We start from the raw sequence: 19,162 nt of genomic DNA, 5'->3' as shown, positions 1-19,162 counted from the left end.
GTGACAAGAACTATGTCTTTAAATTAAGCAACAGAGAACCTTGAGTTCAGCAAAAACCAGCCAAGAATTTGCAATTCTGAGAGAGCGGAGTGAGATTAAAATCAATCAAACTGGCATTGGACTTCAAAAATGAACTAGACCATCAAAACAGAAAAGCTACAAATAATCGCCCAGGGGATGGCCTCGTTATCTATGTACATGATAGAATCAATATCACACTCCATTTAACTTAAAAACATGCAGGAGCAAACTAACAAAGATGGAGGTCATCCAATTGCTTTCACTAAAATGGTTAGATCAGCAAAATAATCCATTGGGGAAAAGTTAATGGTGAGGGTGAAGGCAGCTAAGACACTAACAACTTAAAACATCACCACATGAAGATAATACACCACCATCTGCGTGTCATAAGTAGTTAAAAGAAATTGTTGTATTGGCTGGTAAGCGAATCCCGAAGATTCGAATACAGACGGTAGAGGGAATACTGCCTAAGATTTTCCACTTCATACCATGAGTTTAGAACAGCAAGATGCTTGTCTGTGCCAGAAAAAGCTAGCTGTATCCCAAGGCTGCAATCTACAGAACCCCCTCGGTTTTTGCAGTCTGATGTTTTGATACCACAGTCTTGTTTGTTGAGGCAAACAAAATTGGAATTGCCTGCACATGAAGCACATCCATCTCTCTTCCAGAATAAGTTCTGTAGCCTACCCTTCTTAAACTCAAGAACCTACTTGGACAGAATTGTTTTGCTCAGTAAACAATTAAGAAGCATTAATTAAAGAACAAGACCCAGAAATATGTGTACTTACCAGTGTAAAACTAGTTACAGTGTATGTAGTGTTTGCAACAAATGCAGGGATGGACCTGGCAGCATATTTTCGACCAGCGAATGCCACCATATACCCACCATAAGAATCCTGGGAAGTTCAAATGTATTTAGAATTGATGGATTATTACAGTGCATCACCTTCATGTTCTTACTGTAGTTGCATAAACAAGGATACAAGAATGCAGATACAAGATGGTAAAAACACACCAACAATTGAATGTCTATGGAAACATGACAGATCAGAGAGGCCATAACAACAATTGAAACAGCTTCTTTCATTCATCCAAACACGGCTGATATGTTCAGTTCCTCACAGATATAATTTTTGACAGAAAAGTTGCACCCCAAAGTTCCCACCAACTGCCCAATACGCACCAGCTGCTTGTAGAAGAAAAGGGTAGGATCTTACGAATATTGAACTTTTAACCAAGGAAGTTTTGATATCAAATGGGAAATGGGGATGACTCCCGTTTCTAAAGTTTAAAATAAATGGACTTATTAACAGATAGAAATGGCCCCTTAAGCTATTCAGCATCAAAAACATTGTTTAATTTCATTTCCACTTGTAATGTGCCGAGAATTATATTTCGATTCCATCAGTCTTTCTTCGTGCCATCTCAAATCACATATCCCTTCAGGCCCAAATATAAAAATGGGAAAAACAAATCACATATCCTTCTTTGCTTTCCCTTGTGAACTCCTGTATCTTCAACTACAAACTCCCACTCTTCCGAGAAGCACTAGTTAGTTTCAAATATAAATATCCAAATTAATTTGGTCAAACTCAATGCTCCCTAGCATTGATTATCTACCATGTAAATTAGGAACCCAAGTTCTTGATCTTTAGCCATTTATATTTGCCAATAACTTTCACTAGCTTACTTAACACATATCACCAAGAAATGCATTCCTGTTTTCTACAGATTCAAGTCACAAATCCCGTAAATTAAAGAACAGAACTTTACCTAAAACCGAAAAAGTGACGATTTTAAAACAAATTCCACATCCAAAAAAGAAAGCTGAAAATCCAAAGTCCAAAACTGGGAAAGTAGAAATATAGTACTAGTTTAAAACCATTACCGGGAAGAAACTGGAAGTATTGATAGTAAGCAAGGAGATTTCATCGACTTTAGGCCTAAAGACAGCGAGTTGAGAGTTCAAAGAAGAAAGAGAAAGCCGGCGATCACAGGGGGAGAGTTGGTGAGACTGGTTGAACAAGAAAGAGTCCCTGGAAGAAAATGCTATGCCAAAAGTGAACCCATCCGAGATTTGGACCCTGGTGTCGGAACACGGTTGGTAGACTCCGTTGGTGTTGGTCGATGCTTTGATGTAGCCGGGGAAAGTTGCTGAGGTTAGGAGCATGAGGAGAGGGACAAGGAGGTGCTGGGTCTTTAGGATGGTCATTTTTGGTATAGTAAGTTAAAAGAACAACTTAAGACACTGGTTATCGGGTTTAGGTTTGATTTTGTTTGAGAATATGTTGGAGTAAAGGAGCTGAAGAGCGAAGACCAGAGTCAGGAAATGAGAGGTTGATCTCTCTTAGACTGTGGTTTAAGTCTTGCTATAAGCTGTTTGCCACTTGTTGCTTTCCACATTTCTATGTTGTATTCCATCAAAGGAAAAAGAAATGGAAAAACAAACAGTCCTAAGATAGGATCATGGCTACAATTTGCGTATGAACCAGTGGAAGTAGGATTGAAAGTTTGTTTTTAAACAAGAAATCATGCATGATTAATGAACCAAACCAAAATGTTTGGGTGCAACAATTTACATTTATTAGCTGGCTGTTTGTTTTTTCAAGTAAAATGAAAGCTAATGGACATGGAAGGTTGGGCCTATGGTGATGGACAGTCCAGAAAGTAACCCATTTCAAGATATACACCCACATTGGCGGTATGCTGACATTTGAAATTAAAGTGCTGTTCAACTTGGAAAAGACTTAGAAGATTGACACCCCTCTCCCCACCTACAAATTAAACTCTGAACACTTCAATTGACATCAGCCCATGTCGCCCTTTTGAACAAAATGGTCCAATTCTTTCTTTGGGATATGAAAATTGGTCAAAGTGTTATTGTCACAACTCATTCAACTTTGTGATCCAAGAAGTAAGAAACAAAGAAGTATTCTTGAAAGGGTTCTCATATATCTCTTTGGTGTGTCACAACAACATTAGCTAAGTTGAGCTTTAGCCTTTGGTTAAAAATAGGGGAGATGTGAAGGAAGATATGGGGCAATGAGTGCTTATTTCTTTGTTACTATAACGAAGCTAAATTAACAATATCAAACATAAGAAGAGGACTGAAATGTTTATTTCTTTCTTCCAATGAAACGTTTCTTTTCATAAACATGCTCACTCCATTCATATTCATAAAGGCATAAATCAATTGCAAAGTTTGGTCATAAACATTAGTATGGGGTGAGAGAAGGTCCTACATTATATCTCAAGAAAAATAACACATGGGTTTTTGACTATTTTCCTCTATTATTTGCCTGTCGGTAAGGAACATTTTTGTTCTACTATCAGCATTAAAAAGAGTTACTCTAAGGTTACCAAATTATGAAATCATAGTATTAAAATATTTCGTGGGTGTGTGCGTGGGGTTTTTATATATATTAAAACATGAACATCGGTGTATTAGTATAGAACATATGCTAATTAATATATATATATATATATATATATATATATATACATACATTTCGATTAGGACCAAGAATAAAAGTTTTATTATTGATTTAAAAAAGGATTGCCGTTCATTAGGAATATAATCTTGCTTTCATAAAAGGACAAAGGCAAGGAATTTTAAACCATGAACGCGGCTAAGAAGGCAGACTACCTCAAAATCTTGTTTTTGGACTTTTGACCACCACACAATTTTAGACCATAATAATTACAATTATAGTTTTTTTTTTTAAAAAAAAAACATGCTTATGACTCAGTAAGATAACCCCATAAAAATAAACAAACAAACACGAGAAGAAGCACAGTTAGACTTGGGAATCGTTCGGCTAAAGGAAAAACACTTGGTAATTGGTTGCATCATTGTTAGGTTTGCTCTATAATTTAGTCAACAAAAGATACGAAAAATAATACGCTAGGCTGCAGCCTTTTTGATCTTTGTGTAGTGCAATCCCAATTTTGCTCCCAAATGGTTTCACTAGTATAGTCTAGTAGGTGTGGTCAATCAAAGTTATGGCCCACAAATTAATTGAATTTTGGCGGTGGGTGGGTTCCATTTGTGACTTAGGGCTCATTTTCATGCAATGATGATGGGTCCAATACATCGTAGATTTAGGGTACATTTTCTTATTTATCTTTTTGTTATTGTATAATAGGGACAGTTGTTGGGTGATTTTCAGATGCTAAGGATCCAAGTATTTGCCCTTGGTTTTTCTTCATGTGAGAAATGGAAACAACACTGGTGAGTTACAACTTACAACCATCCCCAACTCAGTTAGAGAGATGTCAGCTTATTAATTAATGATAAGTAATCCAAGTCAAGGATGGATCACCCACCGGTGTCGATGATACAACCTTCCATGTTTTCAGATCTCAAAGATTGATCAATTTATATAAAACCTAATGCTACTATTTGGCTACTTAAGTTTAATGTATTCAAATTTAGGAAAGAGAGATCGAAAATTGAGTTTTTGAGGAGTTAGGTACATTGTAGTTATTATTAAATAACAGGTGTACAGAGGTTCTTATGGTTGTACACCGAAAGAAGAAACTGAAAAAGTAAAGCGCAAGTTAGAAAGGGGGTACGGCCAGCACAGTCTTAGTCATGTGATGAAAGAATCTAGGAATGTACACATCCATCAATTGTCGGCAAACCAGCTCATGGTCATTGAAATTTCTTCCATAATTGAGCCACAGAATCAAACAAAGAGACAAGCCTTCTGACATTGTTTTTATAACAATTTATCCTTGGTGGTGGTGGAATGGCTGCGAAGTTTATGCCCATTTTTGAGTCCTTTGAAAGGAACAAAACTAGTAGCAAAACAAAGCATAACGACATAAGTTTCCCCCGCTTTTTATTTACTGCTTTTTCCCTGGCATCCTCAAAAAGGTTCACAAGGATTCCAATTTCATTGTATTTCACACATAATATGTACAAATCACACAACAAAATGACAAAAACCTAATGCTACTATTTGGCTATTGTTACACCATCAACTTACAACTTTAACAAAAGCACCACCCTTTTTTTTTGCCGCTTTTCTTTTGGTTTTGTTTTGTTTTGTTTCCACTAGTATCGAATTTTTGATCCCCTTGTGTTTCTAAAGACTCTAAAGAGGTTGGAGCTTTTGGGGTTTGCTTTGGTTGTGGGCACTTTACGCCTCTTCAAAACCATATTCCCCTTTGCAAATTCTGCTCCAAGCTGGTTCCTCAAAATACTCTGTTCACCTGTGAAATCAGAGCACCACAGTCAATCCCCGGCTACAACATGCACAATCTGTATAAGAATGCTTGTATTTAGACACATATATTGCACTTCTATTTTCCTTCTTATCTTATTGCGTTTTTCAGGACACAACATTTCAAACAAACCCTAAAAACTAGGAATCAACCACTACGTAGATTTTGCAACTCCAAAGAAAAAGGAAAATGAAGGACCATATCAATCCTCCCCCTTCCCCTCCTCTAGTTTTTTGCCTGGCTTACTTGCCAACTGATCTATAGCACTATTTCCTTCCCTGCGCATGCAGCAAAAACTCACTCGCAGAATGATATCCTCGTCCAGTTGCAAAAATAATATGAAAGCATCAACATCCCAAGGACATGGAGAAGCATCAACATGAGTAAGCAATGCAATCACTTCACATAAATACCAAGCAGCTTCATCCACCAAAAAAGCAGAAAGACAAAGCAATGTATAAGCTTTGATTGATAAATTTGCCAAATGCACCTGTACAAGCAAACACCCATATTGCAAAGGCCACATTAGTATTAACTCTGAAATTTGAAGGGGAAAGAAGAGGCCAGCTGCAGCAAGGGCTTTAATCACAATGTGTCATGACAAACCAAAGGCTCAAAGTTCAAAATAGACATAAGCTCACTTCTTCCCAACTTGGTAACATGTATCCCAAAAGAACTCTTCTTAACGAAATGCTTGATATCTAAATCTCAACCTCCCATTACAAGCTTCTTATGATCTTAACATTCTAAGACAGTAAAACCTGCTCTCCTACACATCCCAATGCACTGCTGTTTTAATGCTAAAATTGCATCAAAAAACTTTTATCCAATCTTCCATGAATTACTCCTTCAATACATATTGGACAAAAGTTTAATTTAATATTCTGGTCACATATCATTCTTTTAAGATTATTGTCCCATTCAAAACACTAGTCTGGTAGATATGGTCATCAAGTAACAACTTCAATGGCAAACATCAAATAATGTGCTATTTATAGGTTTTGCATGAAACGGCTAATAGGACTAAAATGACCAGAGAATTAGGGTTCATCTTCTTTGACCTTACTCTTTACAAAGTTTACGAGCAGTTCCTCACCATAACATAAGGTAACAGATTTTTGGATATGGCTGATTTCAGAAATAGGGATTCTTTCTTGCTTGGTTGGAACTACATTCTTAAGGCAAATGAGCATAATGTTTAAACAAGTTTCAGCTATGAACAACTGAATAGACCAAGCTAAAACACATCCTAAGCTTCTGAAAAAGGTAAGTCCTTAATTGACAAATAATAGAAATCACAATAGGAATGCTGAATTCACATAAAAGTAAACAATGAAATAAGAGAACCATTCCATCTTCAAAACTTAAATGCAACCAAAATCTACCGTGAAATAATGGTTAAACTTTCATTTATGTATAGAACTTGTTGGACAATCTCACAAGACTGCCCATACCAAGTTCATGAAAGGAAAGACCTTCTAGGTGGGGCATTTTCGGTAATGCTAATTGTAGCCAAGAATTGGTATTTGTTTCCTTCCAAGAACCGTTCTGGTTGGAAAACCTACCCTACAAGATTCTAAAATTCAAAATCTGCAGAAAAAGCAAACCATCCAATAAGATTTCAAATTGACTCAGACCTTTTCTACTAACTAAAAAGTAACTATTTCCCATTTTCCAGGATTAGCTAAAACTAATACCCAACACAACCACTCCACTCATCCCTAATAAACCCAACTCGCTGACCGAACTCACCCCACCACCGAGTCAACTCACCCTGAACAAAAACCAAAGTAAATCATCAAAAAGTAAAAACTTTTACCTACCAGGAACAATCTCAATCACTGAAAATGACCGAATCTGCAATGCCCAGCAAGGGTCTCAAACAATCCGGCGAGAACTTCCTAGCAAACAAGTAAGAACTCGAGTAATTCGACTTCCTCAACTCATAAATCAACTCAGCCGACACTTCTTTCGGCTTATACATATAGGGGTGACCCGCCACCGTTCCGGTCCAATTAACTCGAGTCAAAGTATACTGAGTCACCCCATTCGGATCTTGCATTGATAACAAAGTTGGGAAATAATGCTCCTCCGGGTAACACTCGTCGGCTCGATAACACGGCAACTTAAATTTCCTCCAAAGCGTCCGATCTTTTACGACCAACAACGCGTGTTTCCGAGTCAACACAAAGAACTGCGATCCAGCTCGGAACTCCTCGAAAGGCACCTCCGGCATCATCACGAAACGGCCACGCGCTACGTAGCGTTTCCACAGTCTGGGTTCCTTGGAAATGATCTCGATGAACGATTTGTACTTGACTCGGACACCGTACTGAGTCAAGTCGGACGAGTTGGGGCTGAGATCGAAGTTTTTGGAGGTGAAGAGGGAGCGGTAGATGTAATTGAAAGAATGGAGAGGGATGCAGTATTGGGAGAGGACGGCGAAGTAAGCATTGGCAGGATCGTCGAGGATGGCGGTGGCGAGGAGGCGGCGGGTGGCGGAGATTAGCGTTGCGGAAGCGCGGAAAGTGCGCTTGGCGTTTGGGATGAAACGGTCATAGAAAACGGTGTCGCTGGGGCGAGTTATGTTGACGGTGGGGTCAGCGTGGACGTAGATGTTGTAATGGGAAGTTTTTGAGGCTCGGAAGAAACGGTTCCAAAGAGGGGCGAAATGGAGGTCGGTGTGGTTAAAAACAGGAAAAGCGATTTTGGGGGAGGAGGAGAGAGAGGTGGGAGGAGGCGGAGGAAGGAGAGTGGCGCGGTGGAAGAGACGGAGGTCGTCAAGTTCGTCAGGGATGGAGATGGGGGGAAGAGGGCGGGGATGGAGAGTCGGGCTACGAGGAAGAAAAGATAGGAGAGAAAGGAGGAGAGAAAAGGAGAGAATGAAAGGGGTGAGAACATTGAAGAAGGGATGGCGAAAAAAGAGGGGAGGAGACGGAGGAATTGGGAGGAAAGGCGGGCCTAATGAACTCTGGAGTGAGAGTGGAATCGTTAAAAGACGGGAGAGGAGGATGAAATGTTGAAAGGCTGCAGCTTTGAAGACGCTATAGTGGAAATGATGTAAGCAATTTTCAATCCTTGATGGAGAGAGGCAAGGCTATTCCTCTTGTCCTTCGCTTTCTACTTGTTTTCAGGAATTCCGGGCTTGGGGTATCATCATGGGTTTAATTTGGGGATTAAAGAACACTCCCAAAGAAATTTTGTTTAGGGTTTGACGCAATTTTTGGTATAGATTCTGTTCAGGCTTCAAAACTCCCCAAGATATTGTTTTTCCCCTTTTTGGAGCGGACTGACACAGAGAGAGAAATAGAGAAGGGTGGTCTGGTTGGGGGGAGGGGGCAGATCGGGAGTGGTGAAGACGGGGGAATTCCAGGTAAAAGGATGAAAATGTAATTGTGGTGGCGTTTTATGGGTATTTAGGGGATCATACCAGCGAAGAATGACTAAACCGGTTTGACCTTGCGTTACAGGCTGCACCACACTACAGCTAAGATTTCCCGGGAACATCGCTATACATTTCTTTTTAGGTATTATCTTTCGCTATTTAAAAGAAAAAAATGAAAAAAGGGGAAATGCCAATTTAATGATTTATCCAACATTCATATTTTAGCTCTATCTTTATTGAGCCATAAATTAGTTGAAGGGCAAGTAAAAAAGAACAAGCACAAATGGTATGTAGAAGAAGAAGAAGTTCACTTGGTTGGTGCACTGGCAGTAGGCATCCACTTCTCAATATTAATTGTATTATAATGCCATTATTTTAATTTCAATAAACATGCTTTTTATACGTCCAACGGGAGGAAAATTAGATAGCATTGTCAATTCAAGCACATTTTTTTATGATTGGCCGTGGAAAAAGAAGCAAAAAAAATGGAAAGAAAACAGTTTGATCTTGTTGGACACTTTCAAACCTTGAGAAAAATATGTTTCTTTAATAGTCAGATTTATTCAAATTATTATATTTGTTCAAAAAGGTCATATTTGTACAAACAGGATTCTAATTTTTTGAAAAAATTCAAAAATAAAATCATTTACAATTACTATCTCTACCTTCAAATATTTTTTAGATTGCTTTTATATTGTTTTGTTATAAAAAAAACTATATAGGAGTTTCACGATTTTATCATATTGTATTCTCGAGATTTATTGCACCCAATTCTCAAAATTTCAAAAAAAATGACATTGATGTGCCTTAAAGTATTTCCTTAATATTTTTGGATTTAACAATCTTAAGGTTTTATTTTAATTTAATAATGACTATTGCAAGTGAAACGTTAAGGAATTGGCTTTTGACTTTACAAAATTCAATCGATTTGATGTTGAAAAAAATAAGTTTTTCCTACCGACTTACCAATTAAAATTTCTTTCCCTTCTCGAATTTCTTTATATGAATTACATGACTTCTTTGTTGTGGCATATTTAATAGAGTTATGTAGTTACAATTATGTGTCTATTAAGTATAAGATGGTTGATAATAAACTTGTCAAAATAGAAAAAAATTGTTGATAATTTCAAATTTTATAAATTGAATGTGCATGGATCTATTATTATATCCTTGAATATGGATGAATTACCATTATCATGGGAATCTCAAAACTTAAAGAGAAGATTTGTCTTTGGAAGAATTAGGGGCAGAGCTTTATGTATTTATGGGGATTGTGGCTTTCCAAAATTTTTAAAATTTTGTATATATTATATATTTTTATATATTTTTTACTTTTTTTATCGACCACTTTTAATAAAAATTAATTAACTACGTTCTCGAGAAAAACTTACAAGTCATCTTCGAATTGAAAAACAATATCACAAAGAACATGAGAAACAATAAAAGATTCATGTGTCAAATGTTCATGAGATGAAAGAAGAATAATCCTTTGTATCCTCAAAGAAGAATGAATTTAATGACTATACCTTCGATTTCGAAAAATAAAATTGTACACGTTTCGATTTTAAAAAATAAAATATTTTCAAGAAAGAATGTTACTTGTTCAAAAAGAAATGAAAAATGCATCGGTAGCAACAAAATAAAACTTTGTTACTGTAATTTTTAAAATTATTATCTTGGAAAACAATGAGGTACGATGGGTTGATTGCAAAGATAAGTTTATTCTGTCCAATAGACCAATATATGTGGAGAATAGTTACCTGTAAAGAGGCATATTCATAGTCATTTTATTAATAATTATTAAAAGAAGTGGTTGTTTTTTGTTTATATGATTTTCTTGATTTATGGTATCATAGTTTATACATGGCATGTTAATTATAAGAGGATACTTGTTACGTCTAATTCATAATTTATTTCAAATATTGATAAAATTAAAAAAGAAAATTTGCATGCTTACTATATAGGATCGTTAAAAAATACATTTCTTTATGTTGGAGTATAATATTGTATGTGATTTACACAGCTCACTTTAAATAAGAAAAAAGAGATATTATGATATGGTTATTAATAATTATTCAGATTTTAGTTTATTTATTTGGAGTTTATCTTTATAATTTTTCTTAATTTGTGAAATTAAGATTGTAACTCAAAATTTGAGTGATGAATTTTTGAATAGGGCATGAAGTTAAATATTTGAAGACAATTTTTTTTTGTTATTTAATGAAGTAAAATTTATATACTTGACAAGATCACAGTGAAATGATGGACTTAATTTGAATCCAAAAGTGGGGGAGTGGTGGATGTGTCCTTGGATAGCCCAATTAAAATGTTGGTCCTGTTAGCAGCATTGGGGTAACACCTTGCCTTGCATTGTTCAATGTCTAGAATAGAATGTCGCCATCTCGTTGTGCCCTAAACTTTTGTCCTCCTCTCTTCTTTTTGTCTATAATACATACATATAAATGAAATAAATAATATTTTATCACATTCTCCCTACTCTCATCCTCGCATTGAAAATTACTCCATGCAATCAACTTTACATTCTAATTTAGAATAAGGTGACCAGGTTAGATAGTTAGAATATATAGGAATCCAAGGGAAAACCCTTTTTTCTTTTTCTGTTCTTGTTCATATATGGTAAACCGTAGTTACACTTTTGGATATGAGATGAAATGATGGTAGTTCCATGGCTCAAGTATTTTTAATAAAATTTTAATCATAACTTAGTCTTAAAATTGGATAATAATTATGTCATAATCTCAGTATTATTATAAAAACACGTGGCTAATATTTGACCATGAATATATCCGCTCTAACTAAACAAGTGCTGTTAAAAAGTAGGATACAATAAGATTAATGTATACATATACATATATCCTAATGAGTGAGTTGGATTGTATATGTTACGTTGCATGGATTAACAAATGGTTCGGTGAGAGTCAAGTGGACCAAATCATCTGACAAACAATGCCTTTAAGAGAAAGCACAGAACTGCAACCTGAATAGAAGATTATTCGAGTAAAGTGTCTTATTTGTTGAATTTGTCAGCACAATCCAACTCTCATTACTTTTACTAAGGAGGGATTCAATCCTCCAACATTTGTTAACCAAGTATGAAATGTTTTGGATATTTGGCTACTGGCAAAAGGTAATTAATAAGAGATTTGCTTTGCTGATTTGTATGTTGACCAAGTTTGATCCAAAGCAAAACAAAAGGACCATAATTGAACCACGTTGCCACCATTTCGCGCCTTTCCCTCGTCACACGCACAAAGCAAGAAATTTTTACTCAACAACGACAGGACCAAGTGGGGGACAGCAAAACAAAGGGCATCTTCTCTGGAAATAAATACAATGTCATCACATAATTGACAACCTTAATTACAGCTGATTACACCATCGACACATGAAATCTCTACGCATCTTATTCCCCTGACAAGTCAAATCAATCTCCTCGACTTTGCCATGGAGCGCAAACTACTCCCACCACGGCTTACCCACTCCTCAATTCCATGACAGGATAATAAACAATGCTGTTGCATCTTGGCGCTGTAATTCCATATATACATACACACTAAAACACTGGAGCCCCAACAGGGCTTGTCTTCAATCAAATACTTCCTTACAGCTCAACAGCCTGTGCCACAGCTTTTGTAGGATTTGGGTTCCCTCGTCCATTAAACTTGGACCTTTCCTTCATCTGCTTGTGAGAGCCTTGTGTCACTTTTGCACCACTTCTGCCAGGCTTTGTTTGAGACCCACTCACTCCTGCTCAAATCAAACCATTGAAACAAACAATTAGCAATTCTAAATGCAAAGGGCACACTTTCACTGTGCATTATCTAAACTGGTCGACCTAACACTAGCAGTATACATACAAGACTGAAGAACAGAGATGTCCATTGAGCTTCGGGGAATACTATGTCAGAGCAACCTTACATCATGCAATTCTTTTGACAACAACCAGCTTAAACCAGATACGTTAATGTTAATGTACTGGGATCAGATGCCTGAAACTTAATGTGTATTTCATAGGCAACCGACTAGCATTAGCCAGTTTCCAATCCACCATATTCCTCAAGAGAAAGGTTAGCATCCACGTGATAAATACCTATATAATTTTGGACAAACAGAGAGAGAACTTACCACTGTTAGGCAGAGACAACCGCTTCTTTGCCTGTTTATCTGATTGTGTGGCCCTCTCTTTAGGATTGCTGTGAGATCTTGAACTAATAACAGGTCTTGAGCCAGCTTCTTCACCCAAATCTTCAAGATTTGGTTTGGATTTTGGCTTGGAAGACAATGCATTGACCGCTTCTAGCACACTTGCTGACTTACCAGATGGAGAATCACTCCCATTGGAATATGATGGACCTGTTTTTTGACTTGATAGGTTAGCATGAAGATTCAACGCAGCTGGTTTCTTGATAGCAGGCTTTATCTGAGAATTGACACCATTCTTTCCCTCTGCAGAACCATCCTCGCGTATCATTACTCCATCTCGAAGATTAATGTCAAGAAAACGATTCTCCCATGGACGTACAGCCATCCATCTCTCCAACCAGTTCCAACCCCAGCTGCTTTTATCTGGTTCAAACCCAGCAGGCACGGACGGCTGTCTTGATCCTGCTTGCCACTGCATGAACAGATATTAACTCTTTAACACAACCCTAGCTCAAATGAGACCAGTAATTAAAATGACTCTAAGGCAACAATACAATCAGGCAACCCCAGAGTCAGGTTATTAGCACCAATTCAGCAGTTTTATTGCAAGATTTTGGCATCCAACACCAACCCTCACAGGAGGTTGATGCCACTAACAAGGGCTCTGAGAGAGAGACATTGACCAGCTAACCAAATTTACCAATAAAACAGACAGCAGAAGATATTCAGCCCTCCAGCACATAAAGAAAACAGAAACCCCAGAAGAATGCAAGAACTAAAATGATGCAAAGAAATGAGTATTAGTACAGTTTTTCAATGTTTCATGGAACTGGTGGACAAGATCCAAACGTGCTTATCAAGAGGGAAGAATAAAACAATATTCAATGAACTAAAAATTTAAATTTTAACATTCAAAAATAACAAAATGCATGATTTTATTTCAATATGGAATCAGTTTAAATTGCTGGTAGCATTTTTAGCCATTTGCTCATATTGAATCAAATATAGTTTTCCTTTTTATTGTTTGCTTTTATTTTATAGCAACTTTTGAGGATGCCAAAAGTAAACAACAAAACCGAAATAGCAAAATCAGCAAACAATGATAGCCTAAGTATCCTAACCTTTTCTTTTTCTCTTTCTATATGTTCTCTTTTTATCAACAAAACAGTATTTACATTGAGCTCGCTTTCCTTATCATTCCTGGGACACCTATTCCTAGGATGAGTTATTGAATAAATGATAAATACACATAATCAAAGAATGAAAATGACATGATATTTTAGAATAAAAAAACCACAGATATATAGTTGTAATAGGAAACAGCAAAAATTTGAACACGGAGATGTTTTGATTGTCAATTTTTGAAATGGTGGAAGGAAGTCACTTCAAAAGTAGGAAAGAAAATCAAGAGTTCTCAGCTAGACGGTGTCAGTATCCAAAAGCTACAATCTCCAACTCATTAAAGCATGCTTGAGCATGTTATAGCTATCCCTTTTACCATTTCTAAGTCAACTTCTATGGTAAAATTCACATTAATCAAAATGCATTATGACATTGAAATCTCTCTCTCCCTCTCTCACCTAATCTGAGCATTGTTTTGACATTCATTCCAAAAAATAACAAAAACTTCATTGAACTATAAATTTGCCGCTTTATAAATTACGATAGTGGTATGATTTCTTACCTGATGAGCCAGAGCATATGCCATGGCTCTTTCACGTTTGGCTGCAGCCTCCTGCCTCTTGAGTAACTTGGCTTGAATTTCTTCAACAGATCCTCTACTATCGCACCACCCTTCCTGCATTTAGTCAGAAGTCATATGAAGCACTCAGCAAACCTACCAACATCTATGATTCAAATATATGAAAAGTACAGATAACCAGATTCAAATTTCTATGATCATTAGTGTTACTTAAAATATGATGTAATTCAGTTAAGAAAAAGTTATCAACAAACAATTAACACTATCCAGCAAGGATTACCAATTTGTGTGCATAACATGTTCGCAAATATTCTGTTGCATGGAATAGTAAAAGAGGAGTAAATCTAGTGGCTGACAGGTGTTAAGTCATGTTAGCAGCAAGCAACACCTCCCACAGGCAAAGCATGCTATGGCGGTGAAACTCAACACAGACAGATGTTAAAGCACCCAACCTAAAAACCAATTTGGAGTATATGGCCACCATAACGAACTTATCTGATGTGAGACATAACACCACTTAACAAGGGAGATATAAATGACCTACATCTAGAAAAGCAAATAAAACAGAGTTCCACCTATAAATAACTGGTTCCACCCACATCACCGCTCTCAATCAGTTTGCCTTAGCATCACAAAAACCAAGTAAGTGGGCGAGTATAATAAAATCCACTAATCTAAGGATCTCCAGATTGTGGATATAACTACATGGATAAAACTATGTTTTTTGCTCTAGCCATATTGGAGATATAGCCACTTCCCTGGTGCCATTACCCAAAAAGGAAAGTGTTTGGAGGAATATTCCGCCCACTATCCGTCCATCATATAAATCTTATTCCACTAAGAATTCTTGAAACATTTCCATCCTGTGTAAAATTCTCTCTCAAGAAACCTCAGCACCCTCCAAACAGATTTTGCAACTTAGGTGATACCTTATGCATTTCCTGATTTGAATTCCACACGCATCTAAATCTACACACCACCATTAGGATGGTCCAATAGCTGCATCATCACCAGCCTCATTCTAAAGTCTCAACTAAGTAACTACATCTAGCACCCCTGCTTTGAAATTTTTATCATCACTTTTAAGATGATTTAGAAGTAGCAGATTATTGTCTGTAGTCAATTACATTCCAAAGGAGATCTGACTCATGTGATTAAAGGAATTCACCAGCTTTACACCATGGAAGAATACAATGCCACATCACAATCCTAATATTTCAATCTTAAAATAAAGGCAAATACATACCTATGACGCCAACTAAGTCCATGTACGAGGAAAGAAATACAAACACACACAAACAACAAGCATGCCTGTATGCATGCGTGACCTCACCTGTATTTGACGTGTATGTGGTGTGCCTGTATATTTGTGTCAATTTATATGAATTAAAGAAATTAATGTTTCTCACCTCTATTTCTTTAACACGAGCCTCATTTGCAAGTTGTTGCTGAAGTTTCTGTTGGGCAGTTTGACTTTCTAATGCCAGTCGAACACGCCTTGCTCTTACACGAGCCTGAACTCTCACCAAAGCTTGCATGCAGCGAAGAGTAATTGCAGCTTGTTTTCTTACAGCATGACCCCTGACAAGGGCCTGCAATCTTACCAATCCTTTTAATGCTCGCAGTGCTCTTCTAGCCTGATGTTTAATTAAAATATATTCCAATTCCATCAGAGAGGAGAGTTACAAAGTTAATTTACTTATTTAATTATAGTTCAGATGCAGAAAACATCAATTCGAGCTAGGCCTCCCCTGTTAGGAATTAACTTGTATCCTATGCACTTGGAAGTAATGCAGATAAGTTCAATTTTAAAAAAAAATTAATAGTCTTTCAAACTGTATCTTCAGTTTATGATTTGATAAAAAATATGAAGACCTATGACATGAAATACATTAGACTAAGCATCAGTGATTAAGACATACCTTACCACCTTATACATACAAGCATAGACAAAACACATGACACAAACATATACATACAACATGCATAATAGAAATGTAAAAATGAGTGTTTGTTAACATGCATGTGTCTGCTGATCCTCAAAAAGCTACTCTGTCGAACCCATTTTTTTTCGTACATTATTTCTTTTCGTGAAGTCCCTAGTTATCCATTTATCAAAATAAAATACTAAATATCTTCAACTTTTCAAAGACATTCTTTTGACTTATTCCTAGAAACAGGTCAAGTCTTTTTCAAGATAAGGAAGGTTAATCCGAAACTACAACTATTGCCTCAAACTTTATGAAAGTCAAACCATCCCAAACAACTTGGGACAGAAAGAGTCTTTCATATTCTCATTTGGAATGGCTAAAAATGTAGAATCATTACCAGAAATCCTCGGAAAGCTGTTTGTATCCTTGTGGCAGCCCATTCTTCCCTTGCATGTTCATTAAGAGATGTATCATGCACTTCAAGTGAACCAGAGGGGGAGCCAGACGCATCTGCGGTTGCATGAGTATTAGCATCTCTGGCTGGTGAAGCAGCATTCTGGTCCAACTCTTCTTGAAATTTATCTGTGTCAAACTCAACAGAATGATTTCTTCGCTGACGAAATTTGCTAGCAGCTGCCCCCTGTCACAACCGAAGACCAAAATATTTAACTTAAAATGTGCTTAAATGATGTTCTGATTTGGAAGTCAATCTCATTTAAGCTTACTAACTTATTAATGCGCCCAAAGAAAAAAAACAGTAAAAGTTCAAACAAAACAGAAAGGATATTCCAAAAACACGTGTCAAGGACTTCACAACCATGGACATAAACAGAATTGCCATTTTGACGACAACGAATTGCAAATAGGAACTCCATTATTCAATGGCCAGGGAAAATTTTTCTCAACTGTTGCTAAACTTTTTATTTTTCTAATGATGGACCTTTGATATTGAAATTATACAAGCAAAGTCAAAAAGAACCCAACTTTCAATCACTATAAATAAAACTACAATGCTTCGTAGTAAGGTTTTAAGGAAAAAGTCCTGCTGCGAGCCAGCTATCAACTCATGTTTGCTTTCTGTAAGCACACAAGACAGAATAAGACTTGTTAAATGAAAATAAGCAACATCAAGGACAACCATTGCAACTATACAATTATTCTGACAATGACATATAGCATAATCAACTAATATGGATGAAGAGAGTAGAAATCATATCTTGATTTTGGCTAACAAGGATAGGAATTGCATGTAAGTTAATGCATAATACTCCCTCTCCTTCATACCAGATTAGTCATCTATGCCCCAAGTCCAGATAAAAAGGCATTACCTCACCACATAAACATCTTGCTTAGAGTGCACATGATATGAAGATAGTGATAATAGGCCATCACTTCAGCATTTTGGAGAAACACACATGACACACACACATACCCAAATCTAAACCTCCAGAAGGGAAAAACGTAAAAAACTAGCATTATTGATACTGACGTTTTCTTCCTTCTCTGAAGATTGTGACTTTTCAGATTTCTTCAAGCCAACTAGTGCTTTGATCCATTTTCCTGAGACACCCATGGCACCAAGTATGATATCTCAATTAGAGACAGACAACCTGCAAGAAAAAATGCTTGAAAAATCAATTCTAAAGTTGCCATCATTGATATGATGCTTCTCAGATTCTAGAGAAAAAGAAAACATAAAAGAATGCTAAGAAAGAGAACAAACAATTGGCATAATATGATGCACATGCAAGAACCAATGTGACAAGGGTTGAGGCATTTAAGTTAAAAAAATGAATATCATTTCACAATATAATGAGTACAATCTAGCATAGAAGTCAAAATGGACATTACTCTAAAGAAAACTCCATTATTCCCACAAAAGAAAGGATATCATTGAATGAAATTAGACCATAACCAGCATTAGAAGAAAAGGAATCATTTCTCACTTCTAAAGTAAACGGCAATGGGACAACATACATTCTCTACTTGGTGAAAGAAACCACATTATCAATAATAAACAAACTATTGAATACATAAATCACAGAAGCAGCAACAACAACACAGCTAGCCAAAACTATATCTTAGTTGGTTGTCTAGTTGATTTCCGCAATCTTCAATCACGTATAGCCACAGAGCATATATTACTAAGATGCAAGCCATTACTTTCAATGTGTCTGAAATTGACCAAGATTGACTCTAGGCATCGAAGATCATAAAAACCCACAATTTTGACTTATAAGGTGACTTAAATTCCATCCTGTGTTTGCGTCAATTTTGTACTCCCTACACACATGATCAAAGTCCATGTAAACAGTCAACTTAAACCCTAAACCAGTTAAAAGATCATAAAAGAGCAAGATATATTCTATTAAATGAACACTAAGTTATACTAGGTGAAAGATGCAAAGGGCTAATAATCAATATTTAGGTAACCCTCAAATTGGAGACATCAGACAAGAAAAAGTAGTGAAAATCAGTCCCATAGCAGTAATTCTTAAGTGAAGAACTGAAAAAGAGGGCAAATACTACCATTTTCAGATCATTAGAAATTCCAAAGACATTATTAACCAACCTTTCAATCTAACGTTCGAAATCAAGGACCTCGGCTACTTTAAAAGTCGGTGTCACTTTGTTAATGCCAAGTGAAGCAACCATAAATTCCACATCGACCTTCTCATTTCTCACACTCCCTGCAAATAACATAAATATCACCTCATCAATACGATAGCA

At 36.5% G+C, this 19,162-nt stretch overlaps 3 protein-coding genes across 3 annotated transcripts in view; all 3 read right to left on the bottom strand.

Annotated features, from left to right (window-relative positions):
- Nucleotides 1-90: 90 nt before the first annotated feature.
- Nucleotides 91-2,576, bottom strand: LOC110412497 (Expp1 protein). Its single transcript, XM_021423036.1, has 3 exons — nucleotides 1,910-2,576; nucleotides 810-917; nucleotides 91-727 (listed from the first exon to the last, which is right to left on the bottom strand). The coding sequence occupies exons 1-3, from the start codon at nucleotides 2,231-2,233 to the stop codon at nucleotides 416-418; spliced, it is 744 nt and encodes a 247-aa protein (XP_021278711.1). The 5' UTR covers nucleotides 2,234-2,576; the 3' UTR covers nucleotides 91-415.
- A 2,264-nt stretch (nucleotides 2,577-4,840) lies between these two features.
- Nucleotides 4,841-8,757, bottom strand: LOC110412385 (Core-2/I-branching beta-1,6-N-acetylglucosaminyltransferase family protein). Its single transcript, XM_089782913.1, is given in 4 exon segments — nucleotides 4,841-5,238; nucleotides 7,074-8,256; nucleotides 8,259-8,370; nucleotides 8,719-8,757. Coding segments are annotated over 3 exon segments (1,323 nt in total). The 3' UTR covers nucleotides 4,841-5,238; nucleotides 7,074-7,084.
- A 3,191-nt stretch (nucleotides 8,758-11,948) lies between these two features.
- IQD5 (IQ-domain 5) overlaps nucleotides 11,949-19,162 on the bottom strand; it is a 7,876-nt gene continuing 662 nt past the window's right edge. Inside the window, exons 2-8 of the mRNA XM_021423405.1 lie at nucleotides 19,005-19,122; nucleotides 17,922-18,042; nucleotides 16,830-17,072; nucleotides 15,911-16,138; nucleotides 14,484-14,597; nucleotides 12,782-13,271; nucleotides 11,949-12,403 (exon numbers count right to left, since the gene is read on the bottom strand). Coding sequence (XP_021279080.1) covers nucleotides 12,258-12,403; nucleotides 12,782-13,271; nucleotides 14,484-14,597; nucleotides 15,911-16,138; nucleotides 16,830-17,072; nucleotides 17,922-18,005 — 1,305 coding nt within the window. The 5' untranslated portion in view covers nucleotides 18,006-18,042; nucleotides 19,005-19,122 and the 3' untranslated portion in view covers nucleotides 11,949-12,257. The remainder of the gene's footprint in view (nucleotides 12,404-12,781; nucleotides 13,272-14,483; nucleotides 14,598-15,910; nucleotides 16,139-16,829; nucleotides 17,073-17,921; nucleotides 18,043-19,004; nucleotides 19,123-19,162) is intronic.

This window comes from Theobroma umbraticum, unplaced genomic scaffold, assembly GCF_002168275.2.
Source record: "Theobroma umbraticum cultivar Fairchild unplaced genomic scaffold, ASM216827v3 scaffold_95.0, whole genome shotgun sequence".
Classification (NCBI taxonomy): Eukaryota; Viridiplantae; Streptophyta; class Magnoliopsida; order Malvales; family Malvaceae; genus Theobroma; species Theobroma umbraticum.
This window is presented reverse-complemented; position numbering and strand designations above follow the sequence as displayed.

What these genes read in the sequence shown, in the direction of transcription:
- LOC110412497 (XM_021423036.1), bottom strand. Translation starts at nt 2,233, where the DNA reads ATGACCATCCTAAAGACCCAGCACCTCCTTGTCCCTCTCCTCATGCTC. An exon ending in ATACTTCCAGTTTCTTCCCG is followed by an intron (nt 918 to 1,909) that starts GTAATGGTTTTA and finishes TGAACTTCCCAG; the next exon opens with GATTCTTATGGTGGGTATAT. An exon ending in CTGTAACTAGTTTTACACTG is followed by an intron (nt 728 to 809) that starts GTAAGTACACAT and finishes CTGTCCAAGTAG; the next exon opens with GTTCTTGAGTTTAAGAAGGG.